The sequence below is a fragment of the Microtus pennsylvanicus genome, chromosome 6, assembly GCF_037038515.1.
Source record: "Microtus pennsylvanicus isolate mMicPen1 chromosome 6, mMicPen1.hap1, whole genome shotgun sequence".
NCBI classification, from domain to species: Eukaryota; Metazoa; Chordata; class Mammalia; order Rodentia; family Cricetidae; genus Microtus; species Microtus pennsylvanicus.
The window spans coordinates 72,101,034-72,113,681 of NC_134584.1; the positions used below are offsets into that span (position 1 = coordinate 72,101,034).

Genomic DNA, 12,648 nt, shown 5'->3' on the forward strand with positions numbered 1-12,648 from the left:
GCATGCAAATGGATGGAAATAGAAAACACTATCCTGAGTGAGGTATCCCAGGCCCAAAAAGACGAACATGGGATGTACTCATTCATAATTGGTTTCTAGCCATAAATAGGGTTCACGGAGTCTACAATAGGCGAATCTAAAGAAGCTAAGTAAGAAGGTGAACCCAAGGAAAAACATATAGTTATCCTCTTGGATAAGGGAAGTAGACAAAATTGCCGGGGGGAAAAGTGGGATCTTGGGGGTGGGGTGGGATGGGGGTTAGGGGAGATGGGGAGAGAAAAGGTAGAAGGGAAGGAGGGTGGACTTGGGGAAACAGGAGGATCGGGATAAAGGAAGGTTGGATAGGGGAGCACGGAACCACAATTCTGAGTTAAGGGACCCACTTTAGGGTGGGCAGGAGACTTGACCCTAGAGGGGCTCCCAGGTGCCCAAGCTGAGGTCCCCAGTTAGTTCCCTGGGCAGCTGAGGATAGGGAACCTGAAATGACCCTACCCTAGAGCAAGACTGACGAATATCATGCATATCATCCTAGAACTTGCATCTGGCGATGGATGGAGATAGAGACAGAGACCCACACTGGAGCACTGGACTGAGCTCCCAAGGTCCCAATGAGGAGCAGAAGGAGTGAGGACTTCTCTGTTTTTATTCCAATACCAAGCTGTTTTCAATACTATATCTCTGTAGTAGAGTTTGAAGTCAGGGATGGTAATGCCTCCAGACAATCCTTTATTGTATAAGATTGTTTTGGCTATCCTGGGTTTTTTGTTTTTCCATATAAAGTTGATTATTGTCTTCTCCAGATCTGTGAAGAATTTTGATGGGATTTTGATGGAAATTGCATATAATCTATAGATTGCTTTTGGTAGAATTGCCATTTTTACTATGTTGATCCTCCCAATCCAAGAGCAAGGGAGATCCTTCCATTTTCTGGTGTCCTCTTCAATTTCTTTCTTTAAAGACTTAAAGTTCTTGTCAAATAGATCTTTCACTTCCTTGGTCAGAGTTACCCCAAGATATTTTATGCTATTTGTGGCTATTGTGAAAGGTGATGCTTCTCTGATTTTCCTCTCTGCTTCCATATCCTTAGTGTATAGGAAGGCCACTGATTTTTTTGGAGTTGATCTTGTATCCTGCCACATTACTAAAGGTGTTTATCAGCTGTAGGAGTTCGTTGGTAGAGTTTTTGGGGTCGCTTATGTATACTATCATATCATCTGCAAATAACGAGAGCTTAACTTCTTCTTTTCTGATAGGAATCCCCTTGATCGCCTTATGTTGCCTTATTGCTATTGCTAGAACTTCAAACACTATATTGAAGAGGTATGGAGAGAGTGGACATCCTTGTCGTGTTCCTGATTTTAGGGGGATGGCTTTGAGTTTTTCTCCATTTAATTTAATGTTAGCTGTCAGCTTGCTGTAAATAGCTTTTATTATATTTAGGTATGACCCTTGTATCCCTAATCTCTCCAAGACCTTTATCATAAAGGGGTGTTGAATTTTGTCGAATGCTTTTTCAGCATCTAATGAAATGATCATATGGTTTTTTTCTTTCAGTTTATTTATATGGTGGATTACATTGATAGATTTGCGTATGTTGAACCAGCCCTGCATCTCTGGGATGAAGCCTACTTGATCATAATGGATAATTTTTCTAATGTGTTCTTGGATTCGGTTTGCCAGTATTTTATTGAGAATTTTTGCGTCCATATTCATGAGTGAGATAGGCCTGTAATTCTCTTTCTTGGTTGGGTCTTTGTGTGGTTTTGGTATCAGGGTGACTGTAGCTTCATAAAAGGAATTTGGCAATGACCCTTCTGTTTCTATATTGCGAAATACATTAAGGAGTATAGGTATTAGCTCTTCTTGGAAGTTCTGGTAGAATTCTGCATTGAAACCATCTGGTCCTGGGCTTTTTTTAGAAGGGAGATTTTTGATAACAGTTTCTAGTTCTTTGCAACTAACAGGTCTATTTAGATTGTTCACCTGGTCTTGGTTTAGCTTTGGTATATGGTACTTATCTAAAAAAAATGTCCATTTCTTTTGCATTTTCCAGTTTTGTGGCATACAGGCTTTTGTAGTAAGATCTAATGAGTATCTGAATTTCCTCTGTGTCTGTGGTTATGTCCCCCTTTTCATTTCTGATCTTATTTATTTGCATGTTCTCTCTCTGTCGTTTAATTAGTTTGGATAGGGGTTTGTCGATCTTGTTGATTTTCTCCAAGAACCAACTTTTTGTTTCATTGATTCTTTGGACTGTTTTCTGTATTTCTATTTTGTTGATTTCTGCCCTCAGTTTGATTATTTCCAGTCTTCTACTCCTCCTGGGAGCGTCTGCTTCTTTTTTTTCTAAAGCTTTCAGGTGTGCTGTTAAGTCCCCGATGTATGTTTTCTCCGTTTAAAGATTTTTTTTTAAAGGGAGAACAAATAATGATGGATGTTGAGAAAAGGAAACACTTATCCACTGCTGGTGGGAGTGAAACCTGAGGCAGATACTACTGAAATCAGAATGGGTGATCAAAATGCTAGAAATGTATCTACTATATACTACTATTGGACACAGACCCAAGAGATGATATCCTACTGCAAAGGCACTTGTTCATCCATGTTCACTGTGCTCTGTTCACAATAGCCAGGAAAGGAAAGTAGCCTACATGTCCATCCACTGATGGGTGGATAGCGGAAATATGATGCACTTACACAGTAGAATATTAAAGGTAAGTAGTTGGAACTGGAAAACTAATTCATTCTGAATTAGTGTGGTGGTCTGAATGAGATGTCTCCTATAGTCTAGATCATTTAAATACTTGGTCCCCAGTTGGCATTGTTTGGGGAGGTATAGGAGGTGTGGTCTTGCTGGAGGTAGTATGCCACTGGGGACAAGCTTTGAAGTTTAAAAGCCTTGTGCCGTTTCCAGTGTGTTTTCTCAGCTTTCTGCTTCTGGTTCAAGATGTAAGCTTGCAGATGCTCCTGCTTGCATTTCTACCTGTAGCCATTCTTCCCATCACAATGGCGATAGACTCTTGACCCTCTGGAACTCTGGAAGCCCAAATAAACACTTCCTTCTTGCCATAAGCTATCTTGGTCATTGTGTTTTACAGCAATAGAAAAGTAGCAAAGTTCAGTAACCCAAATCCAGAAAGACAAACAATTCAAATGTTTGTGACATGTGGATGCTACCTTTGAGTCTTCAGACATGTGTGTTTCATTTCCTTTGAGGTTAGGAAATTAGGAATGGGTCATGAGAGGGGGAGAAATTTTTTAAAGCAGGGGCAATAGAATACAATGACATAAAGAGGAAAGGGGGAATATGGGAACAGGAAATACTAAAAGGGGACAGGAATGAGAGGGCAATGTAGAAAAAGGAATATGGGAAGGGATAGCTAATGCTAAAGACCTTTTTTAAAAGCCATATAGAAACCTACTTCTGTAGAAATTTCCTAAAATATGTACATATACATACACAAAGAGTCTGAGTAGCCCTATAATAGGAGTATAGGACCCCAACTAGATACGACACACTATCCTAATACAAGGAATATGTTGTCTCTGTTGTTGAGTTGCTGGCCAGTGAGATTCAATAAACCCCAAAATATAACAGGGTACTGCTATTTCTCTTAGTTACCCTCTAGAACTTGCCAGTAAGATCCTACTGCTAAAGATACCATATACTTGAGTCATAGACCATGGAGAAATCAAGCTTGTACTGTCCTAGAATGTCCATTGATGTTGATTAGCTTTCCTAGCGCTGGAAGGTGCTACACATAGTACCAGAAGAGTAATGCAACCATTAACCTCACCCAGCTGCAAACTCAATGAGCTATAACAGTAACTCTTCTGGAAAAACGTGCCCACAGGTGCAATAATGACATGAACATCTTGAAAGTAACCAACTACTTTCCAGTTAAATTAAGACCTGCTCCATGAAATGGTATCAACACCTGGTACCATTACTGCAGGCAGGAACGTGTGACTAGATAGTCATAGGTCTGAGGAAAGAACTGACTATTCTTATTCTGCTAAAAGGACACAGTATTAAAAATGACTCCTGGTGACTGATTGCTATATACATAGGTCAGTGAATTTCTCAACTCTCATTAGAGAAACTTCTTTTTGTAGTAGATGGCAATTAAAAACAGAGATTCACAAGTAGTAACAAGTAGAGAAAAAGAAACTGTGGAGTACTCATCCCTAATCGGGACATAAAAATCATACCCTTCCCCACAAGGCTCCTGGGTGTTTGTCAGAGAAGGGGACAAAAAGATCATAAGAGTCCAGAAATAGTGGATAACCAGAGGAAAAGTGTTTTTCTGGACATGCTCTGGCAGTTGAATATGTGAACTCATAAATGATTGTGACAGTATGCACACCTGTGCAAGTTCAAGCTAAATAAAATTCCAACATATGGGGGTGGCTGGGCACAAAGTCCTACCCAAGCTAAAGGTCTGTTGGCATTTAGTAGCTTCAGGGAGTAGAGGAGTCAGTTTTCTACCCAGGCTAAAGGTCTGTTGGCATTTGGTGGCTTCAGGGAGTAGAGGAGTCAGTTTTCTCTAAGGGTGTGATCCTGGGTAGGGCAACCACAATTTAGGACAGGCCTGACACCGTAGAGTATTTGCACAATAGAAATTGGACTTGGGGGACAGATATCAGAGGAGTTGAAAATTGGGGTGAATATGATCTAAACACGTTGTGTGAAATTCTTAAAGGATTAATAAAAATAGTTTTTAAAAAGATTATCCTGTGATAAATACCCAAAAAGGGAGCTGAATGTGCTCATTCACCAAAAACTCTGCTAGGTGATCCATATGTTCTGAAACTAGAGAGGTCATTTCATTTCAGACATGTTATGGAATGAAACAGAAGACTAAGATTTAGAAACAAGAGTTAGTTGGCTTCATCATGAACTCACATGAGTCATGTAACATCTCTGAACTACTTTGTATTTTTACTTGTAGTGTTTGGATAGTCATAATTTCACTGCCTTCCTTATCAAATGAATCATCAAGTAGGCCATGAGGAATAATTTAGAAATACTAAATGGCCAACGCAGGTAAAATCAGAATAGCATAGAAAAGATGTAAAACCCAGAGAAATACTCTAGATTCAAATGAGTCTCTCCAGGCATGGTGGCCTGGTAGTGCTGAGACAACTGGAGGAGGCAAAAGGGAAAATGTAGGGGGAAAAAAAGGAAGTTGAAGACTTTGCCAAAGAATAGTTGCCTGCTTAGGCCTAGGTTAGAGGCTTGTTCAGCTGAGGGCATAGAACCTGGCAGATAACCCAGATCTGCCACTGACCACATACACTCCTTAAGTGAGTTAAAAATAGTTGTCTCTTTCCCAAGACTCTTTGATTCTACCCATCAGAAGATTTACTTTGTTAAACTATTCCCTGGGATGTACCTGAGAAATCATAATAAATACAAAAGATCTGCAGACTGGCAAATCCTAAGGTGAGACATACACTATGGTTTTGTCTTGGAATACCCTAAATATTGATTACTCCAACTCAGGAGTATTTATGTGCTTATTGATGAACAGCATACAGTCATTTTTAAACATTTTATGTTGAGATTGAGCATTTTAGAATTTTGTACTTTAGGTTATATTTTACTAACTCTAAATAAACAAGAATAATAGATCATTGATGTAAAGGAAGGACTTCTCAGGCATAGGTCAAAGTCAATAGTATGCATGTGTGTTTGTGTGTGTGTGTGAGAGTATACACACTCATTATTCTGTAAACAAATCAGTTATTCATAGCTAGAGTCCAAAGCAATTAAATTATCCGTCTCAGTGGGACTCTTTTCTCCAGCCAAACACCATGGATTAAACAGTAGGTTTAACTAAGCATAGTTTTATTTCCAGCATTACGGAGGCTGAGACAGAAGGATCATGAGTTGAAGGCCAGCCTGAGCTACATAGCAAATAGAGCCTATCTCAGAAAAAAAAAATGAACTTAAGAAAGGAAATTATCCCAAAGGTTTGGTGAGCAAGATCAGATTCAGTTGTTTGTCCAAGACAGACCTTGCTTGAATCCATTTCGTAGATAATTGTTGCCTTTTGAAATAACTAGTAATGGTTACGTTTTAGTAGCTTGCTACTTGGAAGAGAGATGTAAGTATATAACTGAATTTCGTATATGTTGTATTTAGTCAGCCATCTGGTAGAATCATTATTAGTTCCTTTTATAGGAGAGAAAGCTAAAGCCTGAAGAAGTGATGCAATTTAACCCACAGTGCTTAAAGAGTTGGTGTTTCCAGCCACTCTCTTGGAATCTGAACCAACTAATTTCACTCAGTAACTGATTTCAGTATCAGTTGTCCTGGATACGGGGGTAACTGATTGGGCTGGGAGTCATAGTCTGCTTGTAAACCAGACAAGACTTTAGTCTGAAGCTCTAAAGTTTAGCTTAGCATTGCAGGACACAATATTGGAGCCAAATTCATGGGCCATCTTTATTTCTGGGTTGAAGTTTATCACTTACCACCGTGAACACCTAAGTTTTTGGAGCAGGCAAATCCAGAACCATAATTTAAGTAGTAGTCTAGCCAATAACTTCATATCTACATATGAAAGCCAAGTGAATAATAACATATGCAAATTCTAATTTTAAAACTGAGAAAAACCATTTTAAAATTAAAATAATTCACTTCATTTTGCAATAATTGAATAAACTTTCTTCTAAGTAAAACCCTAGTATTTCAGTCCTGACCCACGCCCTCTGCCATGGCTACTAATCTCTTCATTGTCCGTGACTGAACTCTCCAGGATCCTCTAAAGGAAAACAGCAAGCTTCCTCAACCAGTATACATGGACAAAGATTAAGGACTAAAATGACTTTTTTCTTTTCTCTGTTTGTAACTTGATGAAAATTGTACTCTCTCATCAAACTCATGAATTAACTCTAGAGTAGGGTTTGAAGTCCTTCTCCCTCGTTTAGACAAAGTGAATGAGCAATTAGAATCAAGGAAACCACTATAGACTCATAAATCCTAGAGACATAAGGACTGGAGGTGGGAGAGGAACCCCATTGACATCACAGATCTCTCCTAGGTCACAATGCTCTTGAACTACCCTTGGAAAGATGCTTCAGGAGTGTGAGGAATGCAGTTTGGATGCAGTCAGGATGCCTTAGAATTTTGGTTTCTTAAGAAGGAAAGCATATGTCTGTTCCCTTTGAAAGATAAAAAGCAAGTCTACAAAAGTCCTAATAATATAGCAGGAAATCAGCTTTATGACTTCAGGTATTTACCATGGATAATGCCTCAAAAATTTACATTTCTCATATTTCCCTTACATTCCTTACTTTATATAAACAAAGTAAAAAAAATTCAAAGACCCTCAGCTCTTCTCTTTGGGCACAATAGGATGTATCTCCAATATTTTAGGACATTTGACCTCAGTGACATTCCTGGATGCTTTTTAGAAGCACCTGTGGGGATGTGTTCTGCTCACCAGCGGCAGATGTGGAGCTGGCAGGGGCAGGACTTAGGGGGGAAGGGAAGAGGCACGTGTCAAGCACTTTGGAAGCTTCTCTAGACATTTTGCCACCTTTACAGAAACTAGTTTCAATTTTTAAAATGCCATCAATGCAAAAATTTACTTGCCGTAGTTCCTGATTGGATTCTACATTCTGGTTGCTTAGATACAGATGTAAACAAAAGTGCCTCCTTGCCTGCGGAAGAACAGCCAGAGCCACCTGATGGCCCCCTTCCTGGCTCGGCCAGAGACCAAGAGAAGAAAGCAAGTACTTTGAAACATTTGTATTAAGAATGGGGTAGTTGGTTCCGCTCCTCTGAAGCTCGGGGTTGTGCAGAGTTTGGAGGAATCCCAGAAGCATAGCTTTCCTTTGTGTTTGCTTGATTCTCGTTTGCTCTGTCTTGATAAAGTGGCTGAGCATAGCAAGGCTGCCTTGGAAACAGATGATCTCAGCTTGTAAATATATTAATGGGATTGATTTTTAATATGGGGCTAAATTTTTAAATTTAATGATCATTGATTATGATAAAGATTCTTTAAGAAAAAGAATAGTTATATACAAGGTTCCTTTTTCAGTACTTCTCATATTTTCCATTAATGACAGAGGCCATACAAAGCAAGTTGTGCTTTTGGATTTCGTGGTTCTAAAAACATCTGAGCAGTGTATACAGTCTCTTCTTAGAAAACAGGTACCAGAAAGTCAAAATGACCTCAAGCACTGGCTTTGAGTTTCTCTTTAGTTTGATGATTGTTAACCTCAATTTCCTCTTATATAACATAAGGCTAGTTCGACCTTCCTTTTGCCATGGGGTTCTGATGAACTACTTAAATAAAGCATTAGCAAGCAAAACAAACTTAGTGTGTAATGTAGTTATTATCACATGACCCATTACTTCTCAATCCTCAAGTTCTTTATATAAAATGAGTCATCTTAAATTAGTCATTTAAAGGAACTTTTGTCATATATGATGAAGAAACAATGATACTGATCTAATAGAGATATTAGAAAAATGAAATTATAATATATATGAAAAGATTCTATAGTATAAGAACTATCATATTTTAAAATGTTTTTGTGAGCAGATGAAAACTGACACATGTGAAAAATCCCATAATAATAATTTGTGAAGTAATTTTTACAAATAATCCCATCTTAGCCTCTAAGTATATCCCCAAGGTAGAAGGGGTGAGAATACCCTAGTAATTCATTCTCTGTGGACACATTCATTCCACAAATGTTTGCACAACATGAATAGTTGACAAATGCATAAGGCAAATACCAGCCAGTTGATAAGGAAGTACTAAGCCCAGACGTTCCATGGAGAGGTGAAAAGGCACTATTTGGCCTGAAGTATTAAGTTCAGGACCCACAGCTTTTGCAGTAGGAAAGCATAGTGAGAAGCGGTGTTAGGCCAACATTTGTTCAGGTCCTCTGGGGATAGAAGATGGTATCCAGAACACAAACACATGAGTATCCAGTGAGGCTTCTCTCGGGCAGCGGTTCTCAGCCTTCCCAACGCTGCGACCTCTTAACACGGTTCCCCATGTTGTAGGGATCCCCAGTCATAAAATTATTTCATTACTACTTCATAACTGTAATTTTGCTACTGTTATGAATTGTAATACAAATACCTGACATGCAGGATATCTGATATGGAACCTAGGCATATCCAACCTTTTGCAGACTCTACTCCACAATATGCCCAGGGCCAATGCACTCTCCCAAAAGTTCACTGCCCTCATCCTGACCAGTTGGGAGCCTGTTTTGACAGCCTCTTGCCAGCTAGACTGGGTCAAGCCAGCATGGCCAGTGTCAACTTCCTGGATAATAGAGTTGCTTGGTTTTCAAATTTTGTTCAGAGGAGATGTAGTTGCAGGTGAGTGTTTTGGCCCTTAGAATTTTAATGGAATCAACTATTTCTTGGTTGATTCCATTAAAACTTCTTTAAAAACTAATTTCTGAACAAAAATTTTAGTGTTTAATCCCATTGTCTTAATTGGGGTTTCCACTGCTGTGAAGAGACATCACAATCAGGGTAACTCTGACAAAGGCAATCGTTTGATTGGGTCTAGCTTAGAGTTGCAGAGCTTTAGCCCATTATCAACAAGGTGGGACATGGCGGCAGGCAGACACGGTATTGGAGAAAGAGCTGGGTGCTCTATATCTTAATCCACAGGCAGCAGGAGTCTGTGTCCACACTGGCTGTATCTTGAGCATGAGACCTCAAATCCCTCCCCTACAGTGACACACTTCCTCCAAAAAGGCCACACCTGCTAATAGTGCCTGTCTCTAAGGAAGCCATTTTCTTTCAAACGGCCACACCCATCACTCTACTATGCAGTGATATAACCCCCCGCAAAAAAAAAAAATCCAACAAATATATCTTGTTCAATGTGTTAACTTGGAATACAAGTTACATTCCCTCCCTTGAATCCAATTCAGAGATTGGCTATGAAAATTAGAATAAAACTTGCTTTGTTTTTAAGCTTTTAAAAAGACTTTGGTTGTCTTCAGTATATGGAAATAGTGAATGTATTTCGCACCTTTTGTCTCATAGGAATGTTACAAAATTATCAACCTTTATGGAAAAAGCACCTTCTAGAAGTAGCAAAATAGTGAATTTAAGTGTTCATACAGCTAACTTGTTGCATGCTACTAAATTAACATACAGCTGTTCTGTGCTTTTATTTGTCATCTGTAATCTGACATCTAGGGTTTTTTAGAATATAAAAGTACTTGGATTGGCTAGCGTTCTAGTTTGGGGCTGTTTTGAAAATAGCTGGTTCCCCTAGGAAATGACTCTGTCAGGAATTAATCGCTGTCACTGGACTTCATTCAAAACTCAGCCAATAATCATTGGGGTTTCCATTTAGAAGCTTTCATCTTGGACTGATGTATGGCTCTAACTTCTAAAAAGCTTTTCCTGATGTGTTACTAAACCCATGAAACAAGGTCTTTAGGAGTGTCCCAGGGCTTAACTTCAGTCTTAGTCACCAACAACATAAACGGCATATGTACGGTGCTCTATATTTTGTTTAAAATAAAAGCATTGATTTAAGTACAAGATGGATAAAGAGTAGGCCACCTAAGTGTCACATGATGCATTTTGAATCTCTCACTTCTGTTTTAGGTGAGATTATCTCCAGCCAAAATGTCAACCAAGAACTCTACAGATCTAGTTGAATATGTTGACAAGTAAGTATAAAAACTAATGGTTCTAACTATTTACTGCATTCTACGGCTCAGTAGCGGTTAGAGTGGCTGAATGAATAGTTCTCTGTTTCCACCTCAAGCCTCATTTTCTCTAGATAGATGTTACTGCCTTCTCTTTAGGCAACTTCAATAAATTCCTGTAGATTTGTGGTGAAAATAATACAACTGGGGCAAGAGTTAACACATAATACAACATAATATATAGATAACTATAACTTTAAAATTAAACCAACTGGGTCTGTTGACATTATCATAAAAACCCAGGGAAACTTGAGACACATTAATAATCAGAAAAAAATTTGACTTTGTGAAAAACCAAATTCCTCTACATTTCTACACTTACAGTGCTGTATTTGGAGTCCATTCGGGGTGGTCCACAGGCATGGGATTTTGGTGTCACAGCTCTGGTAATTAGAGCACAGTATTGGTAGATTCATATTGCACAAAGATCCCAGAACTCCAGTTTTTAAGGGTGGGTTTGGGATGTGATGCATATGTTTGGAGCTGTCTTCTGCTCAGCACACAAAAGGGATGTTATCTGCACTCCTATTAATAACTTCAAAGCAGTTGGGATTTGGTCTTAGTCCTTCCACTGTTGCTGTAAACCCTGCATTTGGGGAATTTAGTTCTTTCTTTTCAATTGCAAAACAAGAAGGTTGGACTAGAAGTTCCTGGTGTCTTCTACAGCCTTAAAAATCATTCTGATTCTATAATACGCATCCTAACCACAGAAAATATGCAACCAAACAAATGAGTCAATGTGAAGAAAAACCATAAAGAGTAGGCTCATTTTGAAAGTAATCTTTGACAATGAAAATGATGACATTTTAAATTCTGCCTTTTATTGCAATAGTTATAGCTAAGAATTTCCCTGTCCTCAGCCAAATGAATTTGTTCATTTCAGCAATCACTTCTTCTCGTGCTTTCCTTCTACAATTGCTTACATGGGTTTGGATTACAATTTACAGGAGCAGGGGAGGATCAAATCATGAGAAATCATTTTTCATTTAAAACTACCATTTACTGACTGAGCTGTTTAGCCCAGTTGGGCAGCGGTGACGCACGCCTTTAATCCCAGCACTCAGGAGGCAGAGAGAGACAGGTGGATTTCTATGAGTTCTAAGCCAGCCTAGTCTAAAAAGTCAGTTCCAGGACAGGCTCCAAAGCTTCAGAGAAACCCTGTCTCGAGAAACTAAATAAATAAATTGAAAATAAAAATGTACTACTTAGATAAATAATTTTTCCTGAGTTAGGAACAATGAATGTAGACTGCCCAATACTGATGTTGAAGGACATATTAATTAAGCATCTTAGGAGAAGGGAGAAATGTTTCCACCTGTCTGCACAGGACAAATGGAAATTAGAAATCATTTCTCTGACCTATTAAGAAAATTCCAGTTTGGAGCCAAAATGATCTACATTCCAGAGGACAAAAGAATAAATTCCTAAAGAAAGATAATGAACCTTAAAGTTTAGAACATTACCTTGGATTTCAGCCCAATAAAAAGTGAGCTACATTGTTTATGTATTATTTTATACACATATGTGTGTGGACATGTGTGCACACCTGAGGACCACCCTTGGGAGCTGGTTCTCCCCTTGCCTGTGTGAGTCAGGCCGTCAGGCTTGGCAGCAAGCACTTTGTTTGCTCAGCTATCTCATGCAGTTGGATTTCAGCAAAAACGAAGAGAAGACAAAGATTGACAGGCTCCAGGATCCATTTCTCCCTCAGTTACACCCAAATCCCATCTCCCAAGGCCTAAGCATTGTGTCATTTTATTCACCGTTCAAGATGCTTAGATATAATACTGTGCTATTCACTTTGGTTCTCTCAGGTTGCAGCCCCAAAATGCAGGGGCTCTGTGCTAAGTATTTTCTTTCTTGGCCAACAAACCTCTCCGCCAACACAAAAATCCCAATCAAACCAAATCAAAAGATGCCCATGTTTAATAGATGACA

The 12,648-nt window shown here is 38.9% G+C and overlaps 1 protein-coding gene across 1 annotated transcript in view; it reads left to right on the forward strand.

Annotated features, from left to right (window-relative positions):
• The first annotated feature begins 7,230 nt into the window (after positions 1-7,230).
• Fam81b (family with sequence similarity 81 member B) overlaps positions 7,231-12,648 on the forward strand; it is a 71,698-nt gene continuing 66,280 nt past the window's right edge. Inside the window, exons 1-3 of the mRNA XM_075977869.1 lie at positions 7,231-7,240; positions 7,642-7,739; positions 10,607-10,671. Of these exons, the coding sequence (XP_075833984.1) occupies positions 7,231-7,240; positions 7,642-7,739; positions 10,607-10,671 (173 nt within the window). The remainder of the gene's footprint in view (positions 7,241-7,641; positions 7,740-10,606; positions 10,672-12,648) is intronic.